The 27,646-nt window shown below is 46.8% G+C and overlaps 1 protein-coding gene across 4 annotated transcripts in view; it reads left to right on the forward strand.

The window, feature by feature from the left end:
* Positions 1 to 27,646, forward strand: part of ZC3H4 (zinc finger CCCH-type containing 4) — a 33,662-nt gene that overhangs the window by 1,939 nt on the left and 4,077 nt on the right. The window contains exons 1-13 of one of the 4 annotated variants that reach the window (XM_040442498.1): positions 4,573 to 4,855; positions 7,479 to 7,695; positions 7,839 to 7,949; positions 9,853 to 10,072; positions 11,987 to 12,135; positions 19,174 to 19,261; positions 19,342 to 19,457; positions 19,997 to 20,098; positions 20,471 to 20,582; positions 21,983 to 22,092; positions 22,802 to 23,562; positions 23,652 to 23,872; positions 24,636 to 24,872. In XM_040442498.1, the coding sequence (XP_040298432.1) occupies positions 4,854 to 4,855; positions 7,479 to 7,695; positions 7,839 to 7,949; positions 9,853 to 10,072; positions 11,987 to 12,135; positions 19,174 to 19,261; positions 19,342 to 19,457; positions 19,997 to 20,098; positions 20,471 to 20,582; positions 21,983 to 22,092; positions 22,802 to 23,562; positions 23,652 to 23,872; positions 24,636 to 24,872 (2,446 nt within the window). In that variant the 5' untranslated portion in view covers positions 4,573 to 4,853. Of the gene's footprint in view, positions 1 to 4,572; positions 4,856 to 4,976; positions 5,227 to 7,478; positions 7,696 to 7,838; positions 7,950 to 9,852; positions 10,073 to 11,986; positions 12,136 to 19,173; positions 19,262 to 19,341; positions 19,458 to 19,996; positions 20,099 to 20,470; positions 20,583 to 21,982; positions 22,093 to 22,801; positions 23,563 to 23,651; positions 23,873 to 24,635; positions 24,873 to 27,646 lie in introns of those variants that run through there. The other 3 variants (XM_040442497.1, XM_040442496.1, XM_040442495.1) reach the window with 3 other exon arrangements.

Here is a 27,646-nt window from a genome sequence, read left to right on the forward strand (position 1 = left end):
GTATGTTCACATGGTTGAACGGCACATTGGAAGTAGCCAGCATGTTTTTGCCTTGGAATCCGCGGTGTATCCACAGCGTCCTGCACTCGGGTTAATCCGTGTGCGACTCCTCGCGACCCTACGGTTTCCGCCTTAGGATGGGGATGTCACAATGTAGATTTTCAACTTTGCGGCAGAAATCATCTGCACCGTGTGAACTTTGGCGACAGTTCCCATTGAACTCAATGGGTCGGCGCATGCAAAATACCACTGTGTGAACTCCCCCTTATATGTTATATTCCATAATGTGACTAAGCTTGAAGCCGGCAACCCTGCCCCATGTACAATCTGACAAAATGCCAGTCGGTGGATTTGGATCGGGGCTCACTTTTACACCTCTGTTACCAGCTTGAATGCAGGATGTCAGAGTGACGGAGGTGCGTGCTGCAGCTGACGCCCGGATCGCTTACACCCTTCACATGACGCGTGCTTCCCCTTATATAACTCCAGAGGGGCACAGAGGCCTTTTCTACTAGCACGATTCATGACCTTGATTGTTAATCACATGGGCCGGCACCCACTGGGGTACTGTCTGGGGTGCTGTGTGCGTGCCCATGGGTCGCCCAGAAGCGATTCCTAGAAATCTCTTCTGCTGTTGTTTATTCTTTACATGATCTTATTGTTATTTCTGTAACATTGTAACAAATTGTATCTGTTCCGGGGAAAGCTGGTTGACAACGGACCCGGCCGCCACCTCCGCTCCCGCAGGGTTGTCAGCCAGCTTCTGAGGGGATTTGGGGTGCTTTTTGCTTCCCTGTTCTGTTTTGTGGAGCTCACCCCCGGGGGCTGATGTAACCGCCGTGCAATAGTCAGGGCCTGGTGTAAGAGAACATGAGAGGCCGCAGAAGGAAGGAATCTGAATAAAGAGGCGGTGCAGAGAGCAGAACCTGATTAAAGGGACGGTGTAGAGATCAGAACCTGATTAAAGGGACGGTGCAGAGATCAGAACCCTGATTAAAGGGACGATGTAGAGAGCAGAACCTGATTAAAGAGACGGTGTAGAGATCAGAACCTGATTAAAGGGATGGTGCAGAGATCAGAGCCTGATTAAAGGGACGGTGTAGAGATCAGAACCTGATTAAAGGGACGGTGTAGAGAGCAGAACCTGATTAAAGGGACGGTGTAGAGATCAGAACCCTGATTAAAGGGACGGTGTAGAGAGCAGAACCTGATTAAAGGGACGGTGTAGAGAGCAGAACCTGATTAAAGGGACGGTGTAGAGATCAGAACCTGATTAAAGGGACGGTGTAGAGATCAGAACCTGATTAAAGGGACGGTGTAGAGATCAGAACCTGATTAAAGGGATGGTGTAGAGATCAGAACCTGATTAAAGGGACGGTGCAAAGAGCAGAACCTGATTAAAGGGACGGTGCAAAGAGCAGAACCTGATTAAAGGGACGGTGCAAAGAGCAGAACCTGATTAAAGGGACGGTGCAAAGAGCAGAACCTGATTAAAGGGACGGTGCAAAGAGCAGAACCTGATTAAAGGGACGGTGCAAAGAGCAGAACCTGATTTAGGGTCCATTTACACGTCTGCAACTGTTTTGTGGTCCGAAAATTGCGGATAATTGCGCAAAACACGGACATCGGCCATGTGTGTTCCGCATTTTGCGCACCGCACATGGCGGCCACTATGATAGAAATGCCTATTCTTGTCCGTGGCTGAAGACAAGAATAGGACATGTTCTATTTTTTTGCGAGGCCGCGGAACGGAGGTGCTGATGCGGACAGCACACTGTATGCTGTCCGCTCCTTATGCGGCCCCATTGAAAATGAATGGGTCCGCACCCGTTCTGCAAAATTGCGGAACGGAGGCGGATCCATTTTGCGGATGTGTGAATGGACCCTTAAAGGGACCTCGCTGTGAGTTACTGGAGGTAGCCCTCACACTGAGTTGTGCCTCTTCTGGTCTCTGTTCCTAAATACTGACAAGGTACTGACTGTGAAAGCAGACTAAGGGCTCGTTCACCCGAACGTATTTAGCGTTCCGCATACGGTCCATATACGGAACCATTCTTTTCAATGGGTCCGCAAAGACGCGGACAGCACTCTGTGTGTTTTCCGCATCCGTTGCTCTGTTCCGTGGCCCCGCAAAAATTGAGTCCTGTCCTATTCTTGTCCGTTTTGCGGAGAATAGACATTTCTATAATAGGCCTCCTGTTCCGTTCCGCAAATTGCAGAAGGCACACGGCCGCCATCTGTGTTTTGCAGACCGCAAAAAACGGCACGGTCGTGTGAACGAGCCCTAAGGCCCCTTTCACACGAGCGAGTTTTCCCGCGCGGGTGCAATGTGTGACGTGAACGCATAGCATCCGCACTGAATCCTGACCCATTCATTTCAATGTGTCTGTGTACATGAGCGTTTTTTTTTTTTTTTTTCATGCATAAGTTCTGCGTTGCGTCAAAATTGCAGCTTGTTCTATATTCTGCGTTTTTCACGTAGCCCTGACCCCATAGAAGTGAATGCGGCTTCAGTGAAAAACGCATCAAAGCGCATTGCACCCGCGCTGAAAAACCTGAGTGCAGTTGCAAACAAAACTGACTGAACTTGCTTGCAAAATGGTGCGATGTTCACTGAACGCATCCGGACCTAATCCGTCACGCTCGTGTGAAAGAGGCCTTAGGGTTGACCTTTCATAGAAGTCCATAGAAAGCAGCAGGAAAAGTTAAAGGGGTTTTCCGGGATTATGGCCCTTGTAGCGCATGGTCCCGAATATAAAAAAAAAAATCATGCTCCGCAGCTCTCCTGTTCCAGCTCCCTGGCTACTTTGGGCGATCTTCTGGTGCCGCTGTAGGCAGGGACAAGGCAGTGATGTCACACTTGGGGACAATTGGGAACATGCCGTCACTGAAGCCAGTCATTGGCTTCAGCAGTACATGCGAACCCGTCTGGAAGTAAACGAGCAGAGGACTGGAACATCGCAGCTGTGGGTCACAAGCAAGTATGATATTTTTTTTTTTTCATAAGGTCTAATTAAAAAGGGTTATCATTTCGGAAAACCCCTTTTAAGGGCCAGTTTCTTGCCGTAGTGGTTGCCTGACTTTTGGGATGTGGCCAGCACTGATCTTCTGCTAGTGTATGAGACAGGATCCCCTGACAGTAAGCGTATGAGACCCCAGCCTCGCCAATTATCCTTCAGGGAAACGGAGATCGAACGGGTTGCATTTTAACATGTTTAATTTTAGATAAGCGTGGCAGTGGTCTCCGGCAGCCCATTATCCCCCTCCAAATATGGCGTCTTATTTGTATTGGCAGATGTGCGCGGTAACCATTTACCTTGGCTCCTTTAACGCGGCAGAAGGTAATCTGCTATACGGGGATGGACGTAGCCCAGACAAGTGAACCGTCACGCTGTCAGTGAGCGCGGTGAAGCACAGGGCGGTTTTAGTTGCCAGTATTAAAAAAAATTATTTTGCATCAAAGCCATCAGTAGGACCTAACGGAAGAGATGGTGATGTGTAGTACCGAGTAGGATGTATGATGGCGGACGGCGAGATGCGCAGGCCATTCCAAAGATGTTTCGTTTGGCCTTTCTGTTCAGGTCTCTGGCAGCTTCCTATATAGTCTCACATTAAGGGCTCGTTCACACGGCCGTGCCGTTTTTTGCGGTCCACAAAACACGGATGGCGCCCGTGTGCCTTCCGCAATTTGCGGAACGGAACAGGAGGCCTATTATAGAAATGCCTATTCTTCTCCGCAAAACTGATAATTTTTGCGGGGCCACGGAACGGATGCGGACAGCAGACAGAGTGCTGTCTGCCTCTTCTGCAAACCCACCGAAATGAATGGTTCCGTATACGGAACGCAAAATACGTTCGTGTGAACGAGCCCTAAAGCTGCATTCACACGACCGTATGTAATTTGCAGTCCGCAAAAAATATAGACGATGTCCGCATCACATCCGGAGAAGAATAGGACATGCAGGGGCCACGGGACAGACGTGCGGATGCGAACAGCACGCAGAGTGCTGTCCACATCTTTTGTGGCCCCATTGAAATGAATGGATCCGCATCCGACCCACAAAAAAAAAATAAAAGCGGATTGGATGCAAAGCAAAAATCCGACCATGTGAATGGGGACCTAAGTTTTAGTAGATCGGGCAGTGAATAGCGAGCGCCGAGTTGTGTTTGTCCGATTGCTGGGGACAATGTGATTTCCTGGGGTGTTTGTCCAGATCCCGGGCCGCCCAGGGGAACGTCCGTGGCCACGGTGTAAACTAAGGTGAAGATTTGGGCACAGAAGTTAGAGCCGTCGGTGCTCAGAAGGGGTTAATCTGGCTCTCTGGTTACTTCTGCATTTGTAAAATGGCAGCTGTGGGAGGGGGGGGGACAGCTCATGAGATTGTCACCTCCCAGGGCCTCTTCCTCCGCCCACCCTCCATCTTCATGACTAGTATTTGCAGCCATGAGGCCTCGCCCATGCCCGCCGACCTTTGAACCAGCTTCTCCTTTCTTCTCTGATCCCTCCCTCCGAGCTGCGGCATTATTTTTTAATTTTTTTTTTTTTTTTTTTTTTTTACAATTTCTCCCTCCTTCAGATATAAGAACCAAGAAATAGCACCCAGCTATCTAAACCCGTGATTGCCCAATCCCACAGCTCCTGCTCTTATCACCCATTTGTCCTTCTGCTCGTCTTTCTTTTTCTTTCTTTTTTTTTCTTTCTTCTCTTTTGGTTAACCCTTGCCCTCCTGAATCTGTTTGGTGTCACTTCAGCCCCCTCATCCCCCCCCCCACCACCCCCCTCACCTTGCCCAGATAACAGGAAAATCGAGAGGTTGCTAAACCCCCTAAGTGTTATTACTGTGATACTGAGGATGTGAGTATGTCTCCCCCACACTGAAATCTCTTTTCTCAGCAGCAGCCCCCACGTTGGTGAGAAGCGTCCCCAGCACCCAGCACGCACCACGCAGGGACCTGCCATGTTGCATGCCTCATCTCCTGTGCAGATTCCTGCGGGCGCGCCCCTGCAGCCTGTAATGCTGGATCGCTGCTTGGGCTGCAAAATAAAAAAAAAATAGTATTTATTAGGACAGGACCCCTGAGGAGGGGCAGAGCCGGCCCGGGGCTTGGATTTTTACAGCGGACACCTAAGAGGCAGTCTTGTCCTACGTGTGGGGTGGGGGCAGAAATGTGCAGCTTTGACGTTACAGCACCCGGGTCCTGGTGATTTTCTGTCTTGAGTTACATGTATGAAGGTTTTGGAAGTGTAACGTGTCACACGGCTGCGTGGCTTAACCCTGAGTGTGCTGGAGGATGCAGCAAACACTCCCCCTTTGGAAGTGCAATTAACTTGACAAACGCAGGCCGACGTGGCCCCCGCCGCGTTCGATTGGCAGGCTCGCCAGTGCATCGCTGGCTTCCTAGAAAGACCCGCGCGCTTTTGCACGCTAGGCTGAGCCGCACCTGGCTCCTAAAGGAGAGTTATACATTCAGCGTCTGATAAAATGCCCCTATATATGCGTTAGTTAGAGTATGTTGAGAGTTGTAGTTTTGTCAACAGCCGTAGATCGTGTACGCTAGTTTTAGTGTCCTATATGTGTGTTTCATGCTTTCCGGTCATTTTTGGCCAACTTTTTGTCCTGTGTACTAAGCAGTGTAGTCCTGCTGGAGTCGCCAGCGTTTTGTTCTTGTGCCGCAAAATGAGCATGCAGCGACTCTCCCCTGCGGCGCCCCAGTATGTATGGGTGGACGCAGGCTTAGCTCTTCTGTTAGTATTCGAGGCATGTACAGTAAGGATTACACGGTGCAGCGTGCCGCGAGCGAGGCCCCTCTGCGCCTGTGATCGTGTGGAAAAGCGCAGCGATCCCGTCAGCCCCGCCGAGACATCCCTCTCTGTAGGATTGCTTATACTGTAATGCCGCCAATTAGCATAGGTATTAATGTCTTCACACGGGGCAGAACAATTTGTCTCGTTTTTCGAGTAATTGAATAGCTTTTTCTCAGCAGCTTTTTGTGTCGCAAAGGAGCCGACGAGGGGAACGAGCAGCGACAAGCCGGATCAATGAGACGCTTACGTACAGTTAGGGGGCGCACTAGTGGGGGGCTATATGGACTAAGCTGCATTGCATGATATTACCACACGTGCTCCTTAGCATAAGGCCTCCTGCTCATGACCGTAGCCGTTTTTGCGGTTCGCAAATCGTGGATCTGCGAAATGCGGATGTGGTCCATGTGCATCTTGCAATTTTGAAGGGACCCACTGTAAAAAAACAAAACAAAAAAAGAAGCCTATTCTTGTCCACAAGAAGGAACAGGACAGGGTCTATAATATGCGTCTTGGCCGGCCGGATGCGGGCAGTACACGGAGGCAGTCCATTTTCTTGTGGACCCATAGAAACAAATGGTTCCTGCAAAAAATGTGGATTGGACACGGACCAAAAACACGGTCGTGTGCGTAAGGCCAAATTGGTGAAAAACGTATAATATAGAACATGCTGAACGCAGAGATGATCAGTGATAAACGACTCTCGGGTACACAGACCCATCCGGGTGCTATCCGTTTGTAACACGCATCGCGTCGCGGCCTCCAATGACTGACTCCCCTGTACATAATAATGTGTTGTCCGTAACGATCATCCCTCACAGGAGGGAGAAGACGTAGTCAGCACTGGCATAAAGACAGAGGGGAATATATTGTAGTTTTTTATATTTTATTTTGGAGGAAAGCTGATGAACGCCGTGGTCACTGTGAATGTCTTCACACGGACCATCGGAAACTTGTCAGTGTTCCAGACACCGTATACACGCGGGTGGCGTCTGGGCACAGGCTGGTGTTCCTACAGAACCCATTCACCTGAAAATTGGCACAGGATGGTGGATGCTGCGATTTTTCTCTGCACACCTCAATGATCCACTTGTGTGAATTGACCCATTGATGGTGGCCGTCCCAAACTCAGACAGCACCGGGACGGAGATATAGTTCAGCCGAATGAGCCTCAACAGCTTCCATGTCATAACTTAATTTATTTTTTTTAACGCTAATTTGTATGGTCTGTTAGGCCACATGGATGTCCTGGTGGCAAGTCCTCTCCTAATAGCAAAGAGTCAGTGCAAACAATGGCACCCACTCCTGAATCCATGGTGGCACTTCACATTTACTGCATTACCAACCTCACACTTTCTACAGCGGTGGTGTTATAAGGCGTAGGGAATAAAGAAATGTTATTTGCTTGGCTTGGGAATGGTAAGCACGGGTCGTACACTGGCTCATTGGTTAGCACTTTTGCCTTGCGGCTCTGGGGTTTGGGGTTCAAATTCGTTTATATGTTCTCCACGTGTTTGGGTTGGTTCCTCCCGGACACCACAAACATACAAATGCGATGACATTTTCTGTACAGGTCTGTGTGAATAAGTCGGCGCCATCTAACTGAATAAACTAAGTAAGGGTCACACCCTCTCCCATGTATTGACTGGTCTTTTTGAACCTTCCTGTCTTATAGGGAAGATGGTGAATTGGAGGAGGGTGAGCTTGAAGACGACGGAGGCGAGGATGCCAGCCATGTTCCCGCCGAGCCTCTGCCTCCGAAGGAGAAGGAGAAGGAGGAGAAACATCACAGTGAATCTGAGGAGGAGAAGTCTCACCGCAAACTGAAGAGAAAACGCAGAAAGGAGAAAGAGAAGCGAAAAGCAAAGAAGAAAAGAAAGTCAAAGCATAAGGTAGGTAGATACGTAAAATGGCGGATGCCATGTTGGCGCAGATGCGCATGGCACATATGGCGTGGCGGGTTTGCCACGTGGACGTTGTGAGGGAACCTAGGACTGGTACTTGTGTATGATGCACTGATTTTGTTCCTTTTTAGCGTCATGCATCCTCCAGTGAAGACTATTCTGACTATAGTGATGAGTCGGACTTCAGCCCGAGTGAAAAGAGTCATCGCAAATACAGAGATTACAGCCCGCCATACCCTCCGGTGAGTGCTATGTGCGTTTTTGTGACACACACCATCTCATTTTCAGAACATTTTATTGTACAGTACTCCACGAGATTATCACATTAAAGAAGCACTCTGTTTTTTCTTCTTGTGACCCCAATTTGTAAACTACACAAGGTAGAGGGGACTGCATTTTGCAGAATAAAACGACTCTGTTCGCGGCTGCTGCATCACGTGGCCTGCGGTCCACTGGACTCGAACAGCGCCTTCTGTATCAGATGAAAGTCTATGAGAGCCTTGATGTGAATATCGTAGACTTGTATCGCAAGTGTTGCTTCCAGCACAGCAGCTGCTGATGACTCCGGTGATCTGGTTGCAAGTCGCATGATGCAGCAGTGATCCGGAAAACCTGGAAAAAAAGGGCTTTTTTTTTAACTGGTTTAAGGATGAACCTTGTAAGTTGGAACTATTGTACCTTGAGACAATAACTCTATGGAAAACGAATAGTTCCAAAGCACCCAAAATGTCAACCCAGAAGTTGAAAAAGTGAAGATAAGCAGGTAACTAACACAGATAAAGCAAGTCCGTACTTATAACTGTCAGGAATGACTGCTGGAAGCTAGAAATCACTCCATGTGGAGGACAGGAGCTTCTTCAGGGTCCTGTCCACTACACACAGGATACCATAAAATGAAGGGCGTCCACAGATGAAGGGCAGTACAGAACATGTAGTGCCGCACTGTATTGAAATACAGGTTTTCTACCAGTGACATGCCCATGCTGGGTTATCCCATGAAAATTATTTATCACTTATGGTTTGCTGGTGGGCTAACAGCCGGGACCCTCTGCAGTTCTGAGAACGAGGGGTTCTTTCTGCTAGAAAGGTAGTACTCAGGTCAGTCCACTGCCCCATTCACTTTTATGGGGATCTGATGTTTATCACCTAGCCTCTTTATAGGTGATAAAAGATTTTTTTGTGGAATAATCCCTTTTAATATCTATGGAACTGACAGAGATAGCAGAACGCTCTGCTCGGCTGTCTTTTTCAGTCCCGTAGACTGAATGGAGTGGCATCCTGCTTATGTGAACACCGCTCCATTGTAACTCCTCCAGAACTGGAGCTGGGGACCCCCATTCTAGCAATTGGTGGGGCCCCCAGGAATCACACATTTGTCTCCTGTCCTGGGATAACAACTTTAAGCTGCCCATAGACATCAGGTTGAATTTGGCAAATCCACTGTTGTCTATGGTGATTAAGGGAGCAATTGAGTAACTAAAAGTTACCCCCTATATACTAGATAGGGGATAACTAACTGATCGTGGGGGGGTCTGACTGCTAGGACCCCACTCATCCCAAGAATGGTGGTCCCATACCCTTGTCATGGTGAAGTGGCAGGTCATGTAGGCCCTTCTCTATGGGACCACCGGATAGACTGCTGCTTCCAGCAGTCCCATGCAGAGTGAATGGAGTAGGCAGGGCATATCCTTGAAATTAGTTATACCATATACAGTGGCTAGGGGTTAACTTTTTGAGTACCGGAATACCGCTTTATACATAATTACTGGGGTTGTAGTTTTCCTGGGTCATAAGAATATTACTTGGTAAATGTTTGCATCTTTCTCTACCCAGTGAGTAGTAATGTGACATTGCTGAGGAAATGGTGCCAGTAAATGGTATTCGCTTGGCACTTTTCTTAGCACTGTCTGTATGGCTGAAGTTGGTCTCACTCCATTTTATTCACAAAGGATGCATTTCCTTTCTTGCTCCTTTTCCAGGACCCATCAATATATGTATATTCTATATTCTGATGTCTATATGACATGCGTTAAGTTAAGAGAGAGTTAAATGAAGTGTGCGCAGCCACCAAAGGTCTTATAGCGGAAGCTGCATATACAATGTGTTCAACTCTGCTAAGGCTATTATTTTTAATTTTCTTTTAAGCCACACCAGCCGTACCCGCCACATAATGCCCCACCCCCAAAAAAGAGCTACCACAACATGGACAGCAAGAACTACGGCATGTACGACGAATATGAAAATGACCAGTATGGAGAGTACGAAGATGACGAAGGAGATGATATGGGTAAAGAAGATTATGATGATTTTGCTAAGGAGCTGAACCAGTACCGAAGGGCCAAAGAGGGCAGCCATCGTGGTAGAGGTATAAAACACATGAAAATAAAATGTCTTGGGATCAAAGTTGCAGCTTGCTGTTATTCTAAATCTCTGTCCTGTCTGTGATCTGGCCTTATCCAGCCTTGTCATAGAGACACATTTTGCTTGATGTCTCTTGTGTGTATTGGCATTGATTGATATGGCCCCACGACAAGACTGAGTACAAAGCCTTGAGCACAGGGCATTAAAGGGGTTTTTCCTCTGGATAGGTCATCAGTATCTGATAGGTGTCCGACCCCTGACGATCAACTGTTTGAGAAGGCAGCAGCGCTTGCAGTAGGGCCGTGGCCTTTTTTCAGGTTTCCCTAGGCCAGTGACGACACGTTTATCGGTCACATGGCCTGTGCGCAGCTCAGCCCCATAGAAGTGAATGAGGCTGAGCTGTGATACCAATCACAGCCTCTGTACGGCGCTGTGCTTGGTGAGCACCGAGAAGGCCGCAGCACTAACAGGAGCGCCAGTGCCTTCTCAAACAGCTGGGTGTCAGACCCTCACCGATCAGATACAGATGACCCATCCAGAAGATAGGTCATCAGTTATAAAATCCTGGAAGTCCCTTTTAAAGAGGACCTTTCACCGCTCCTGACATGTCTTTTTTAATAGCTTCATGCATTCCCCATATAATAACAATTCTGGAGCATCTATTCTTATGGCTCTATCTTGTGCCAATCTTTTAGTATTTCTACTAGAAGTTTTGAATGAATTGCTATTAGCTTTCAGTACGGGTACAGAGGGGTGGTAACAAGTTGGCGGTGTCCCTGACAGCACTGATTGGATAGAGTGAGTCTGTGCAGGTACACCCCCTCCAACTGGTTACCACCCATCTGTACCCTTAGTGCAGACTGCTAGCAATTAATTCATAACTTATAGTGGAAATAATAAATGAATGGCACAACATACAGCCATAAGAATAAATGCTCCAGAATTGGTATTATATGGGGAATGCAATAAGCTATTAAAACAGACATGTCAGGAGCGGTGACAGGTCCTCTTTAAGTACCTGTAGAATATAGGGGGCTCAAACTTTAATAAGCCAGGAGTCACGCTACTGAAGTCCTAGCTGTGATGGTATGTTAGTGAGCAGCATTATACTCACGTGCGCTGTGGCCGCCGGGCGCTCCTTCTTCTGTCTGTGCGGCACATTGCTAATGCTTATGCTAATGCAGACCTATGAGAAGGAGCGTCCGGCGGCCACGGCGCACGTGAGTATAATGCTGCTCACTAACATACCATCACAGCTAGGACTTCAGTAGCGTGACTCCTGGCTGCCATGGTAACCGATCGGAGCCCCAGCATTACACTGCTGGGACTCCGATCGGAACTGCCCACTGCCACCAATGATGGGGGGGGGGGGGGGAGGCGGACCCTGTGGGATATGGCCGGCACATTCATTGGTGGCGCAGTGGCCACAGTCCCTCCCCTCCTCCTCTGTCCTCATTGGTGTTCAGCGGCAGCCGCCACGCACAGTGGGGAGGGAGGGACTCCCTCCCTCCTCCACTGTGCCGGCTCAGGAGAAAATGGTGCGCGCAGAGAGCGCGATCATATCGCGGTCCGGCGATATGGCGAAAATCCATATCGTGGCCCAAATTTTTATCGCATATCGTCTATATCGCCCACCCCTACACTAAGGGTACAGCAGAATTTCCGCAGCAGAATTTCCGCTGTGGATTTTACCACGTTTCCGCAGCAGGAATTCCACCTTCAAATTTCACTTTGCATTGAAAAGTGTGAAATCTGCTGTGAAAATCTTGGCAACAGAAATTGACATGCTTCATACTTCAATATTTTTCTTTTGCACCCTGTGAAGGAGATTTTATAAAAACTCATCTATTTTAGCATTAAATACAGCTGAATAAGTGTATAGTGCTGTATTGTAACTCCATTAACGCTTTTTTTCTAGGAATGAGAGGACGGATTAAGTTGATCCGTGGTCGGGGAAGAGGGATGATGCGTGGAAGAGGAGGCTTTAGGGGGAGGGGAGGCAGAGGGAGAGGTTACTCAGGAGAGGAACACCAAGAAGATGAAGAGATATATGAGGAAGAAATGGAGGTGAGTGGCACATATGTTAGCGTGGTAACCCCTCCTATGATAAGTTTTTAATCAGTGTAATGAAATATCCCCTCTGTTTTAGTCCATATGCACACGAATGTATTTTCGGTCCGCATTTGCTCTGCATTTTTTGCGGATCAGATGCAGAACCATTGATTTCAGTTGGGCCACAAAAGATTCGGGCAGTACACGATCCATTCCGTGGTCCTTTTTTTTTTTTTAATACTTTTTATAGAATTTTACATGTATATATAATGCATAAAAGCAAAATAAAACAGTTACAGATGTACATAATGTCAATGGTAATAATAGACGATGAATAGATGAGCCATCGGGTTCCTGTAAGGACTTGGAATATCTTGCATATCCATGAAAAGGATGGTGAAGGTTTGAGGAGTAGGCCGCAAAATTTTGAGGCCAGACCAAAGAAACTGTCCCATAAGTTTGTTAGTTTAGGACCAGACCATAGGACGTGTAAAAGCGTACCTTTAGCTCCACATTGGCGCCAGGGAATATTTTGCTAAGCCTGTCAGGGGTTAAATACCACCCTCAGGCAAGTTTAGATAGCTGCTTCATAGAGAATCATACTGAAATAGGTGGTTGAATCTCAAAGCTGGTATCCAACCGGACGCAGGAATTGAGTTTTTCAATTCCCTCTCCCATGCTAAATGGGGGTAGATTTTTTTAAAGGATGATTTGTCACCCAAACACTATATATTGGTTTAAGGCCTGGGGCTTTCATGGATATTCTAGTGGATCCCCATAGCTCAAATAATTGCCTATTGTCGACAATTACTCAAGGGTTATGTGATTGTAACAGATGATAGACTTGTAAGTATTTCTAAAAGTCTGTGTGGGGAAAACCCAACTTTTGCTGAAGATCTGTAAAGGACTTAATAGTTGTGAAATCCACTGAAGACCTTGTGATCTCAGTATCAGGAAGTTTCATCTCTAATAATTGCAGGGGAGATATAGGTGATACATCTATAGTTACTGGAACACTACTGCGGTGAAATGTGCGCCAATGGTAGAGAGCCACTTCTAAAAGGTAGGGTAGGTTAGAAGCTTTAGTTGAAGAAGGGTTCAAGCAGTCGATAAGTAGAGTTCTAAGATGTTTTGAGTGGGCTAAGGAGGATTCTATTTGAATCCATGGAATAGAAGTGTTCCTATCCAACCAACCAAAAAGGAGGTTGCCTTGTGTCGCCAAGAAGTAGTCTGCTAGATTCGGTAGTCCCAACCCACCTCCTCCTTTGGCTTTATTTAGTGATGAGGAGGATATTCGTGGTTTATGCCCTGCCCAGACAAAGGAGTTGAGAAGACCTTGTGGTTTTGTAAAGAAGTGGGAAGTTATTTTGGGGGACTGCGCAAAAAATGAATAAAAGCTTAGGCAGAGTCATCATTTGAAAGGTAGCAATACGGCCTACCCATCAAACTTCAGACCTGCCATAGGTATCTTCTGTGATGATATCTAAAAGAGGGAGGTAATTGTATTGTAACAATAGGGGAGTAGAGGCTGTTAGGTTGATGCCCAGGCATTGTATATGCGTGGTTTGCCAATCTAGTGGGAATTTTGACTTTAGTTCTAGCATTTGTTGGGAAGGGATATTAAAGGGGAGGAGTTGGGACTTATTTTCGTTTATTTTGTAATAAGATAGACGCCCAAATTCTTCTATGAGTGATAGGGCAGCTTCTAATGATGTTTGGGGAGAGGAGAGGGACAGAAGTATATCATCTGCATAGTGTTTGTTATTAAACTTGACACCTGCGATATCAGGGTGTTGTCCGATAGCGTGAGCCAGGGGTTCAATGGCCAAAACAAAAATTCGGGGGGGACAATGGGCAACCCATTCCATTAGAAATTGGGAATTAAGATGACACCGCTCCATTTACAAAAACTCTCGCTGTAGGGACTGAATACAAAGCCTTAAAGAGGACCTTTCATCAGTTTTGACATAGGCAAATGATGGTATTACCTTGTAGGGCGGCCCCCGCGGATGCCATGGGTGTTTGTTTTTTCTCCCAGCCAGGGAGAAGAATCTCGCCAGAACTTGAGCTCCTCCCCCCTGGAGACGCCCACAGCAGAAGACTGAGTCTCCTCCCCATTGCGAGCATACTGCTCATTACAATACAGCACCCCAAATCATCAGGGGGGGCCACAGCGGACGAACAGGGGGGGGGGGGGGGGGGGCTAGTTTGAAAAAAAATAATACACCCATGGCATCAGTGGAGGCCGCCCTACAAGGTAATACCATAATTAGCCTATGTCAAAACTGATGAAAGGTCCTCCCTAAGCTTAATTGCTCCAGGACTGAGAAGGCATAAGACCAATTTAAGCGGTCAAACGCCTTCTCAGCATCCAGCGTAATCAAGAATGCAGGGCTCTTTTGACGCAAAATGTGGTCAAGGATGTTCAGCGCCTTTCTTGTGTTGTCCGTAAGCTGCCTGCCCTTAAACCCCACTCGGTCTATACCCACTAGTGTTAGGAGAGTTTGAAAGTCTATTCGCAAGAGCTTTAGCATAAATCTGGATATCTGTATTCAAGAGGCAAATGGGTCTGAAATTTTGGGGTTTATCTCGTGTCTTGCCAGGCTTAAGTAAGGTCACAGTGGTGGCAGATAACATTTCTTGTGGAAATGCTCCCCCTTGAAATGCCTGTGTAAACCTTGACATCATATAAGGTAATAAACGGGGGGCAAAGGCTTTATAATAAGCATTAGATAATCCATCAGGGCCGGGAGACGCATGCAGAGGCAGGGATGAGATAATTTGAGATATTTCTGTTAGCGTAAAGGGGAGCGATATCGAATTCTGTTGTTGTACATTTAGTGTGGGGAGGTTAAGGAAGGACAAAAATGAGTTTATCTCCTTTGGGGTGGCCTGATAGGTTTGCTGGGATTTTTTCAGGTTGTCTACTCCATGCATTGATTGGCTATGTCTTTAGGGTTTATATCATTTACTTTTGTTATCTGAGTGTAATAAAAAGTGGATTCTGGATTTAGCTAATTTCTTTTTAATCCGACCGGCTAGTAATTTCCCTGCTTTATTATTCTGGGAGTAGTAACGGGCTTTCACTGAGAGGAGTTGTTTGTCATAGCGATGGAGAAGGCATTCTGTGAGTTGTAATCTCAAGGAGTTAATCTGTGCCTTACGTTCTTCAGTGAAGCAGGTTTTGTTCAGAGTTTCTAATGTGGATAATTGGAAAATAATAGAGTCTACTTGTCGCTCCCTTTCCTTTTTCGCACGGTGTCCCAACTTAATAAAAATACCCCTTATAAAAGCTTTATGAGCATTCCAGAGGCTGGATGAGCTAGACACAGAACCCATATTTAAAGGGAACCTGTCACCGGGATTTTGTGTATAGAGCTGAGGACATGGGCTGCTAGATGGCCGCTAGCACATCCTCAATACCCAGTCCCCATAGCTCTGTGTGCTTTTATTGTATATAAAAAACGATTTAATACATATGCAAATTGACCTGAGATGAGTCCTGTATGTGAGATAAGTCAGGGACAGGACTCATCTCAGGTTAATTTGCATATGTATAAAAATCGTTTTTTTTACACAATAAAAGCACACAGAGCTATGGGGGCTGGATATTGCGGATGTCCTAGCGGCCATCTAGCAACCCATGTCCTCAGCTCTATACACAAAATCCCGGTGACAGGTTCCCTTTAACTCCTCAAGGACACAGCCTTATTTCACCCTAAGGACCAGGCCATTTTTTGCAAATCTGACCAATGTCACTTTAAGTGGCGATAACTTTAAAACGCTTGGACTTATCCAGGCCATTCTGAGATTGTTTTTTCGTCACATATTGTACTTCATGACACTGGTAAAATGAAGTAAAAAAAAATCATTTTTATTTATAAAAAAATAACAAATTTAGCAAAAATTTGTAAAAAATAGCAAATTTCCAAGTTTCAAATTCTCTACTTCTATAATACATAGTAATACCTCCAAAAAATAGTTATTACTTTACCTTCCCCATATGTCTACTTCATGTTTGGATCATTTTGGGAATGATATTTTATTTTTTGGGGATGTTACAAGGCTTAGAAATTTAGAAGCAAATCTTGAAATTTTTCAGAAATTTTCAAAAACCCAATTTTTAGGGACCAGTTCAGGTCTGAAGTCACTTTGTAAGGCTTACATAATAGAAACCACCCAAAAATGACCCCATTCTAGAAACTACACCCCTCAAGGTATTCAAAACTGATTTTACAAACTTTGTTAACTCTTTAGGTGTTCCACAAGAATTAATGGAAAATAGAGATACAATTTAAAAATTTCACTTTTGGCAGATTTTCCATTTTAATATTTTTTTTACTTTCACAAAGCAAGGATTAACAGCCAAAGAAAACTCAATATTTATGGCCCTGATTCTGTAGTTTACAGAAACACCCCATATGTGGTCGTAAACTACTGTACGGGCACACGGCAGGGCGCAGAAGGAAAGGAATGCCATACGGTTTTTGGAAGGCAGATTTTGCTGGACTGGTTTTTTTGACACCATGTCCCATTTGAAGCCCCCCTGATGCAACCCTAGAGTAGAAACTCCATAAAAGTGACCCCATCTAATAAACTACACCCCTCAAGGTATTCAAAACTGATTTTTACAAACGTCGTTAACCCTTTAGGTGTTCCACAAGAGTTATTGGCAAATGGAGATGAAATTTCTGAATTTTAATTTTTGGGCAAATTTTTCATTTTAATCCATTTTTTCCAGTAACAAAGCAAGGATTAACAGCCAAAGAAAACTCAATATTTATGGCCCTGATTCTGTAGTTTACAGAAACACCCCATATGTGGTCGTAAACCGCTGTACGGGCACACGGCAGGGCGCAGAAGGAAAGGAATGCCATACGGTTTTTGGAAGGCAGAATTTGCTGGACTGTTTTTTTTTACACCATGTCCCATTTGAAGCCCCCCTGATGCACCCCTAGAGTAGAAACTCCAATAAAGTGACCCCATTTTAGAAACTACGGGATAGGGTGGAAGTTTTGTTGGTAGTAGTTTAGGGTACATAAGATTTTTGGTTGCTCTATATTACACTTTTTGTGAGGCAAGATAACAAGAAATAGGTGTTTTGGCACACTTTTTATTTTTTGTTATTTACAACATTCATCTGACAGGTTAGATCATGTGGTACTTTTATAGACCAGGTTGTCATGGACGCGGCGATACCTAATATGTATACTTTTTATTTTATTTATGTAAGTTTTACACAATGATTTCATTTTTAAAGCAAAAAAAAAATCATGTTTTAGTGTTTCCATAGTCTGAGAGCCATAATTTTTTCAGTTTTTGGGAGATTACCTTGGGTAGGGTATGATTTTTGCGGGATGAGATGACGGTTTGATTGGCACTATTTTGGGATGCATATGACTTTTTGATTGCTTGCTATTACACTTTTTGTGATGTAAGGTGCCAAAAAATGGTTTATTTAGCACAGTTTTTATTTTTTACGGTGTTTATCTGAGGGGTTAGGTCATGTGATATTTTTATAGAGCCGGTCGATACGGACGCGGCGATACCTAATATGTATACTTTTTTTTATTTATGTAAGTTTTACACAATAATATAATTTTTTAAACCAAAAAAATTATGTTTTAGTGTCTCCATATTTTGAGCCATAGTTTTTTTATTTTTTGGGCGATTGTCTCAGGTAGGGGCTCATTTTTTGCGGGATGAGGTGACGGTTAGATTGGTACTATTTTGGTGGGCAAACGCCTTTTTGATCGCTTGCTGTTATACTTTTTGTGATGTAAGGTGACAAAAAAATTGTTTATTTAGCACAGTTTTTATTTTTTACGGTGTTCATCTGAGGGGTTAGGTCATGTGATATTTTTATAGAGCCGGTCGATACGGACGCGGCGATACCTAATATGTATACTTTTTTTTCCCCCTATTTTTTACCAATTTTTTTTAACTTTATTTGGGGAAAATTACGTTTTTGTTTATTTTACTTGAAACTTTTAATTTTTTGGGGGAAAACTTTTTATTTTTTCAACTTAATTTTTTTCCCCACTTTGGGACTTGAACTTTTGGGGGTCTAATCCTTTACAATGCATTCCAATACTTTTGTATTGGAATGCATTGGCTGTATGAGTAATACTGTGTGTATTACTCATTCAGCTTCCGGCCTGTGAGATCCAGGCGGCTGGATCTCACAGGCTCGTCACCGGAAGGCAGCGCGATGCCTTCCTTAGACATCGCGCTGCCTTCCATGCCATCGGGTCCCCCCTACAGCCACATGGGGACCCGATGGCACTGCCACACACACCCACCGCAATAGGTAAAGGCTGCAAACCGCAGGTCTGAATTGACCTGTGGTTTGCGGCGATCGCAGACATGGGGGGGGTCACGGGACCCCCCCCCCCCCCAGGCATTTAGCCGAAGTGCCTGCTCAATGATTTGAGCAGGCACCGGCTTCCGATCACCGCCCGCTGCGCGGCGGTGATCAGAAATACACAGGGCGTACAGGTAAGCCCTGTGACCTTAAGTACCAGGACATAAGGGCGTACCTGTACGCCCTGTGTCCTGAAGAGGTTAAATATGGGTTCTGTGTCTAGCTCATCCAGCCTCTGGAATGCTCATAAAGCATTTATAAGGGGTATTTTTATTAAGTTGGGACACCGTGCGAAAAAGGAAAGGGAGCGAGGAAAGTAGCAGCCTACCAGAAACAATGGTCTAGGCTAAATGTGCTTTACAGGTGTTGGAGCAAACATGCTATTGTCTTAAACCAGGTGTAGAAAATGTTAAATCCTTCCACACCATGCCCACTTCTTTAGACCTGGTTTCCACCTGTGAGCAGGGAAAAGTCGCAAAGGATCTTTGGCCCGTAATCTGTGCCAGAAATACATCTAATATAGGCATATTTCTGGTTAGTAAATGACCCCCTATCTGTCAAATATAGTATATAATATAAATATATAGAGAGAGAGAGAGTGAGAGATAGTGTTACAGTTTCACATAAGGGGTTAGGGCTGTGAGCTTCTACTACTTTTTAGTAAACTTGCTGGTATTACTTTGTTCTAGTACGGCGATGAGGAGATGATGGGCGATGAAGAGTATGATGACTACTCAAAAGAGCTGAACCAATACCGCAAATCCAAAGGAGGCCGAGGTCAGCCTCTACTTCTAAATGGAGAAGCTGGAGATTGTAGAACACAGGGCTTTGATCACATTGCTATATTCCACTTTCAGGTTTCTATAGGCCTAGAGGTCGAGGGCTCCGTGGACGAGGTTTTAAGGGCATGATTCGTGGTAGAGGAAGAGGCAGAGGAAAAGGAAACGATGAGGATGAATACTATGAGGACGATGTAAGTACAATTCTTTTCGATTATTTGACTTTAGAAGTCAGGGCCAGGCGTGATGACATTTTTCACTGGCTGGTCCTGTCAATCAAACTGGAGAGGGCGCGGCATTTGCAGAGAGAGCGGAGCCTCTAGAAGTAACGGCCAGACCCCCCGTTGCTCCTAGAGGCTCTTTTGCATATATTAAAACTTAATTTTTCTCAGCAATGTGGGCACATGTGAACATGGGACCAACAGAGATGTCCTCAGCTGCCAAGTGCACATGTAACAGGTCAGCCAGTGTCATAGGTACAAAGCTGCCGACAGATGCCCTTTAAGTGCACCCATTGGAATTAGAGACTAGATGATGGATGCAGTTTTTGAAATATGACAGGAAGTTCAATAGAATGAATAAACCTATATGGTGAAACAATGAAAAAGCCACTTATGAGCGTTACTTGGGACTCAGGGAAATCCAGCTTTGAACTGACACAAATATTCCTGTATACTGTAGTTGTGTATATCAGATATAGACGAGTCTTCTCACAACCCTTTTTGTTGACTAGGATGGAGGAAACTACAGAAATGACTACGATAAGTCCTACCACCGGCATGACAAGAAAGGGAGAGTCATCTGTAAATACTTTGTGGAGGGCAGGTGCACCTGGGTGAGTATATATAGTTGCCCACATTTTTTCTTCTTCTTTGCAGAGTCCCTTCAGTTCAGTGGACTTTAATTGTCTGACTATTAATTTAATAAATGGCCATATTTATAATGTCAGTGTATCGCCTGTTACTGTAGTGTGTCTATAGTGTGCTTGGAAAGGGTAGTCTGCTTTAGGACGGTCATATATAGGTACACTACTAATACTGTATATTGTCATCTGTTTTCTTTTTACTTTTAAGGGGGGTTTGCCATAGACTATAGATAACTGTGGGACACATCCTTCAGCTCGCCAACCCTGATTCTCTCAGCAATATGTATGTTCTGCTAACCTCCGAAAAATATTCCTGATTGCGGTTATCTTATTTTCTTGCAGGGGGAGCATTGTAATTTCAGCCATGACGTGGAAGTACCAAGACGTCGTGGGCTTTGCAAATTCTATATGACTGGTTACTGTGCCAGAGGAGATAACTGTCCGTACATGCACAATATCCTTTCTAAGTTTCTTGGTTGTGTGTATCTGCAAATGGTTGTAATCTCATCTAATTCTGGATTTTTTTAAATATATATATTATATTATAAAAGCCTGCGACCACTGCCAGTTCCAGACAGTGGCACTTCCATCTGCTTTGCTGTGCCTGTACAAACAGTAAAGGGGCCATGGCTCATCTGCACTCCTTTGTTCTGACGATCATCATGGTTTGAAGTCCTGCTGATCCTAAGGCTAATTCATCAGTTGAAAAGCCCCAAATAACCCATTTAAATGTTAATATTTTTTGGTTAAAACAATCCCTTAATGCATGCCCTATGACGACTGATTTCAGCAGGCACCCGGCATGCATAGAAACAATTTATCCCTTCCCTATATTAACTTGATTTCCTTCAGCAAGATGAAACTAGAAACACCTCCCTTAGGCTACTTTCACACTCGCGTTTGGTGCGGATCCGTCATGGATCTGCACAGATGGATCCATTCAGATAATACAAACATCTGCATCTGTTCAGAACGGATCAGTTTATATTATCTTTAACATAGCCAAGACGGATCCGTCTTGAACACCATTGAAAGTCAATGGAGGATTGATCCGTTTTCTGTTGTGCCAGATTGTGTCATAGAAAACGGATCCGTCCCCATTGACTTATATTGTGTGTCAGGACGGACCCGTTTGGCTCAGTTTTGTCAGACGGACACCAAAACGCTGCAAGCAGGAATGGAGACGGAACGGAGGCAAACTGATGCATTCTGAGCGGATCCTTATCCATTCAGAACGCATTAGGGCAAAACTGATCCGTTTTGGACCGCTTGTGAGAGCCCTGAACAGATCTCACAAACGGAAAGCCAAAATGGCAGTGTGAAAGTAGCCTTAAAAGGGTTTTCCAAGAGTTTTTTTTTTTAACTGATGACCTATCCACTGGATAGGTCATCAGTATCCGATCGGTAGGGGTCGGACACCCAGGGCCCCCACCGATCAGCTTTTTGAGAAGGCACTGGCTCTCACAGTAGCCCTGCGGCCTTTTCTCAGCTCACCAAGTACAGCGCCGTACATTGTATAGCGGCTCTGCTTGGTATCGCAGCCCAGCCTCATTCACCTCAATGGGGCCGAGCTGTGCCTAGGCCATGTGACCGATGAACGTGATGTCAGACGGCCTAGGAAAAGCTGGAGCGCCGCAGCCTTCTCTAACATCTGATCAGTGGGGGTCCTAGGTGATAGACCCTAACCGATCAGATACTGATGACCTATCCTGAGGATAGGTCATCAGCAAAAAAAACACTTGGAAAACCCTTTTTAAATGTTGAAATTTACACTGCCCTGGTTTAGCACTTGGTTTGGTTTATTTGATCTGATCTGTGAGATGCTTATAGTTTGTTCTCCTTAACATTTCGCACATGACTTCCCCTGTAAGGTATTTCACACTACAGGCGGCTGTGTTAATGGCGACGAGTGCATGTTTTCTCATGAGCCTCTGACGGATGAGACCCAGGAATTGCTTGATAGGGTGAGTAGAATAGTGAAGGGTACGCGGGGAACATATAGCTTAGTCTTCATGTTAGTAGTTCAGTCGTCTTTGTGACTTGCTAGTTGTCAATCAATTTATACATTTCCAGGAGGAATGACAGAGAAGCGGCACAGTGCAGAGTTGTTAGAAAAGTTAGTCCAGAATTATTTTATGAGAACTACAATTATTTACTACAAGGACAGGAAAGGTGACAGGTCCCCTTGATAGAAATACATTTGTTTGTGGGTAATTTGGTTTATGTTCATGAATAAGCCCACAATCTTAAAAGGGTTGTCACAATCAAATGGTAATAAAATAATATACGATTACAGACCCCCCCTCCAGTAATGCTGCTCTGAACCTCACTGCCTCTGCAGCCAGGGCTCATGACGTACCACATATAACCTCTGCAACCAATCACTGGCATGAGACTGCTGAGGCCAGCAATTGCCTGCAGCAGCCACGTGGTATACGGGCTTGTCACCGCTGCAGCCGTCTTAACAAAGCCCTGCTGTGAGGATCAGAGTGGCAGCACTGGAATGGAAGGGGTTCAGGGCGGTGAATGTAATATATTGTTTTTAAAGCTTGCCATGCATTTTACCATTTTTTTTAAATAGTCCGACAACCCCTTTAAACTAGTTAACTCAATCCAAAAATGACCATATTGCATAAGTTCAGACCATGCTAAGAGTATATTGTTTCTCATCAGATGTTGGCTGAAGATGCAGAAGCTGGTGCAGAGGATGAGAGGGATGTGGAGGAATTGAAGAAGCAGGGAATAAATCCTCTACCTAAACCACCCCCCGGAGTCGGGCTTCTTCCTACACCGTCTGCTCCTACGGGATCTTCTGGGCCATGTGAACCATTGTCCCCAACATCCATTATACCAAATGCACCCATATTGACCTCTGACAATTCTAACTCTGCCCCACTTCCTGGTGGTCCTGTAATAGGTGGTCCAATTCCTGGAGGACCAGTTTTAGATATCGAAATGCCTGGAAGTCCTTTGTCAGGAGCTTGTGGGCCAGTTGATGAAGGCCCTATGCTTGGAGGTCTCGGTGGCCCAATGCCTTGTGGCCCTATGCCAGCTGGACAGATGCTTGGTGATCCTATGGTTGGAATTCCAGTTCCTGGAGATCCCATGTCAGGAGACCCAATGCACCTGATGCATTTTGAGCCTGGTGAACCCTTATCACCAGAAGGCCCAATACCCCCTTATCCAGGAGGCCCTATGCATCCCTACCAGGGAGGCCCTATGCCAGTTGGCCCTGGAGGTCCAGTCATGCCCCCAATGCCGGATGGAGCTGGTGTTACAATGCTTGGAAGCCCAGGTTCTGGAGGCCCAACAATGGAGCAGATGCCAGGAAGTCCTGATTCTTTGGATTCACAGATGTGCCAACGAAAAATACCTTCACTGTTTGAAATTGTAGTGCGTCCCACTGCCCACTTGGCTCACAAATTAGGTGTTAGGTGAGTTATGATAAATAGGTTGGCATTTTTGTTATATGTATGTGAGATCTTCCAGCGTTTTGATGTCTAATTATTATTATTTTTTTTAGACCACCTGGTCCACCAGGCGGGCCTCCAGGACCACCTCCACAAAGATTTCCTGGACCATTGCATCCTGAAATGGGTATGGAAGAAGGTCCCCCTATAATGCCTTATGGACCCGAAGAGGGCTCTGAACTTATAGGCGATGGTCCTCCTGCCCCAGACTTTTACGGCGAATATTATCAAGACCCCGGTATGGAAATCGGCCCTAACATGATGGGAGACACAGGTATGTAAAGGCTTTCAAACTCAGGTCGATGCAAATATTTAATAGTTTGAAGCTTTTATTAGACCTGTTCATTAGCCAAAATTTGTTGAAACTGCCAACACAGGCTAATGTACTGGCATCTGGATATGTATACCAACACAATATATTACATTAAAGGGCATCTGTTAGCAGATTTGTACCTATGACACTGGACGACCTGTTGAATGTGCACTTGGCAGCTGAAGACATCTGTGTTGGTTCCATGTTTATATGAAGTTTTAGTATTTGCAAATGAGCCTCTAGGAGCAACAGAAGCGTTGCCGTTACACCTAGAGGTTCTGCTCTCTCTGCACTTTGATTGAGTCAGGCCTGGTCCTGTCAATCAAAGTGCAGAGAGAGCTGAGCCTCTAGGTGTAATGGCAACTCCCCTGTTGCTCCTAGAGGCTCATTTGCATATATTAAAACATTATTCTCAGCAATGCGCGCACATATGAACATGGAACCAACATGGATGCCTTCAGCTGCCAAGCGCACATGTAACAGGTCAGCCAGTGTCATAGGTACAAATCTGCTGACAGATGCCCTTTAAAAAAGGTATCCCATCATATACCAGACCAACAGTGGCTATATGGACTCTCTTTTCGCCTCTGTCAGATAAATGGGGCCTCCTGGATACTTTTATCTATGTGACAGGAGCTCAGGGACCTCCACATGTACAGGGAAATTGCGCAGCTACATTTTTTTAAACATATTTTGGTAATATATATATATTTTTTGTTATTAGGTGTCTATGAAGATTTTGGTGGGATACTGGAAGACCCCCGACAGTTCCTTGATCAGCCTCCAGAGCAGGGATTAGAGAATCCTGATGCACCATCCAATTTCAACAAAGGAAATATCCCTGACTTTTTGCCCTCTGCCCAGCGTGCCCTTTTCTTGCGTATCCAACAGAAGCAGCAAGAAGAACAACGAGCAAAAAGGTCAGCTGGAAGCTCCCTGCAAGAAAAGGACAATGAAGAAGGTGAGTAAAATATGCTTTTTAACAACTTGGCAATAAACTGGAAAAAAAAGTTGTGGATTTAATTAGCACTGACACCTGCTGGTGCTTATGGATACTGCACTTTAGTTTGATCACCCTGTATATTAGTGTACAGCAGGGATGGCCATCCTGCGGCTCTCCACCTGTTGCAAAACTAAAACTCCCAGCACGCGCAGACTAAAATATTCCCACGATGACGATATTAAGAAATTCATCGCGATAACGATATATATTGCGATAAATGCCCATTTAGGAAAAAAAACAACAACTCAAAACATGTACTCGTGTTTCCTTGTTGCCCCCATACATTATAATGTCTCCTTGATGCCCCCATGCAGTAATATCTCTTAGTTGCCAACAAGAACGGGGTCCCCCCCCCAATCTGATGGAGCGACCGTGCCCCCTGCTGTTCCATTCATTCTCTATGGGAGTGCTAGAGATAGCAGCAATCAGCCATTTTCACCGCTCCCACAGAAAATGGGACATCCTAATGGGAAACCCTGATAAGTGGGTTGTTCAGAGTGTGCCCATCATAGGTGCACATTGTCAGGAATAGCACTTTGGCATCATAAAGATGCCTTTCAGTCAAATAAAACATTGGGGGTTATTTACTAAAGACTGGCGCCTCCCATATGGGTTTTAGTCCCTACACACTAAAGCCATATTACCGCAGCCCACAGAGTGCAGCGACTGTTCTCAGCCCCGGCCTGTCTGTGCAGCAGACTCCAGAGAGCAGCGACTGTTCTCAGCCCCGGCCTCTCTGTGCAGCAGACTCCAGAGTGCAGCGACTGTTCTCAGCCCCGGCCTCTCTGTGCAGCAGCCCCCCAGAGTGCAGCGACTGTTCTCAGCCCCGGCCTCTTTGTGCAGCAGCCCCCAGAGTGCAGCGACTGTTCTCAGCCCCGGCCTCTCTGTGCAGTAGCTCCTAGAGTGCAGCGACTGTTCTCAGCCCCGGCCTCTCTGTGCAGTCGCTCCTAGAGTGCAGCGACTGTTCTCAGCCCCGGCCTCTCTGTGTAGCAGACTCCAGAGTGCAGCGACTGTTCTCAGCCCCGGCCTCTCTGTGCAGCAGCCCCCCAGAGTGCAGCGACTGTTCTCAGCCCCGGCCTCTTTGTGCAGCAGCCCCCAGAGTGCAGCGACTGTTCTCAGCCCCGGCCTCTCTGTGCAGTAGCTCCTAGAGTGCAGCGACTGTTCTCAGCCCCGGCCTCTCTGTGCAGCAGCCCCCCAGAGTGCAGCGACTGTTCTCAGCCCCGGCCTCTTTGTGCAGTAGCTCCCAGAGTGCAGCGACTGTTCTCAGCCCCGGCCTCTCTGTGCAGTAGCTCCTAGAGTGCAGCGACTGTTCTCAGCCCCGGCCTCTCTGTGCAGTAGCTCCTAGAGTGCAGCGACTGTTCTCAGCCCCGGCCTCTCTGTGTAGCAGACTCCAGAGTGCAGCGACTGTTCTCAGCCCCGGCCTCTCTGTGCAGCAGCCCCCCAGAGTGCAGCGACTGTTCTCAGCCCCGGCCTCTTTGTGCAGCAGCCCCCAGAGTGCAGCGACTGTTCTCAGCCCCGGCCTCTCTGTGCAGTAGCTCCTAGAGTGCAGCGACTGTTCTCACCCCCGGCCTCCCTGTGCAGTAGCTCCTAGAGTGCAGCGACTGTTCTCAGCCCCGGCCTCCCTGTGCAGTAGCTCCCAGAGTGCAGCGACTGTTCTCAGCCCTGGCCTCTCTGTGCAGCAGCCCCCAGAGTGCAGCGACTGTTCTCAGCCCCGGCCTCTCTGTGCAGTAGCCCCCAGAGTGCAGCGACTGTTCTCAGCCCCGGCCCCTCTGTGCAGCAGCCCCCCAGAGTGCAGCGACTGTTCTCAGCCCCGGCCTCTCTGTGCAGCAGACTCCAGAGAGCAGCGACTGTTCTCAGCCCCGGCCTCTCTGTGCAGCAGACTCCAGAGAGCAGCGACTGTTCTCAGCCCTGGCCTCTCTGTGCAGCAGCCCCCAGAGTGCAGCGACTGTTCTCAGCCCTGGCCTCTCTGTGCAGCAGACTCTAGGGTGCAGCAACTGTTCTCAGCCCTGGCCTCTCTGTGCAGCAGCCTCCAGAGTGCAGCGACTGTTCTCAGCCCCGGCCTCTCTGTGCAGCAACCCCCAGAGTGCAGCGACTGTTCTCAGCCCCGGCCTCTCTGTGCAGCAGCCCCCAGAGTGCAGCGACTGTTCTCAGCCCCGGCCTCTCTGTGCAGCAGCCCCCAGAGTGCAGAGACTGTTCTCAGCCCCGGCCTCTCTGTGCAGCAGCCCCCAGAGTGCAGAGACTGTTCTCAGCCCCGGCCTCTCTGTGCAGCAGCCCCCAGAGTGCAGAGACTGTTCTCAGCCCCGGCCTCTCTGTGCAGCAGCCCCCAGAGTGCAGCGACTGTTCTCAGCCCCGGCCTCTCTGTGCAGCAGCCCCCAGAGTGCAGAGACTGTTCTCAGCCCCGGCCTCTCTTTGCAGCAGCCCCCAGAGTGCAGTGACTGTTCTCAGCCCCGGCCTCTCTGTGCAGCAGCCCCCAGAGTGCAGTGACTGTTCTCAGCCCCGGCCTCTCTGTGCAGCAGCCCCCAGAGTGCAGCGACTGTTCTCAGCCCCGGCCTCTCTGTGCAGCAGCCCCCAGAGTGCAGCGACTGTTCTCAGCCCCGGCCTCTCTGTGCAGCAGCCCCCAGAGTGCAGCAACTGTTATCCAGCGCCGGTCTCCTGGCTCTGGGGGTTTATAGCCACTAGATGCCATTTCTTTGTGACCTAAAGGACTTATACCCCCGTGACTAGGGTTGTCA

This window comes from Bufo bufo, chromosome 8 (genome assembly GCF_905171765.1).
Source record: "Bufo bufo chromosome 8, aBufBuf1.1, whole genome shotgun sequence".
In the NCBI taxonomy this organism is placed as follows: Eukaryota; Metazoa; Chordata; class Amphibia; order Anura; family Bufonidae; genus Bufo; species Bufo bufo.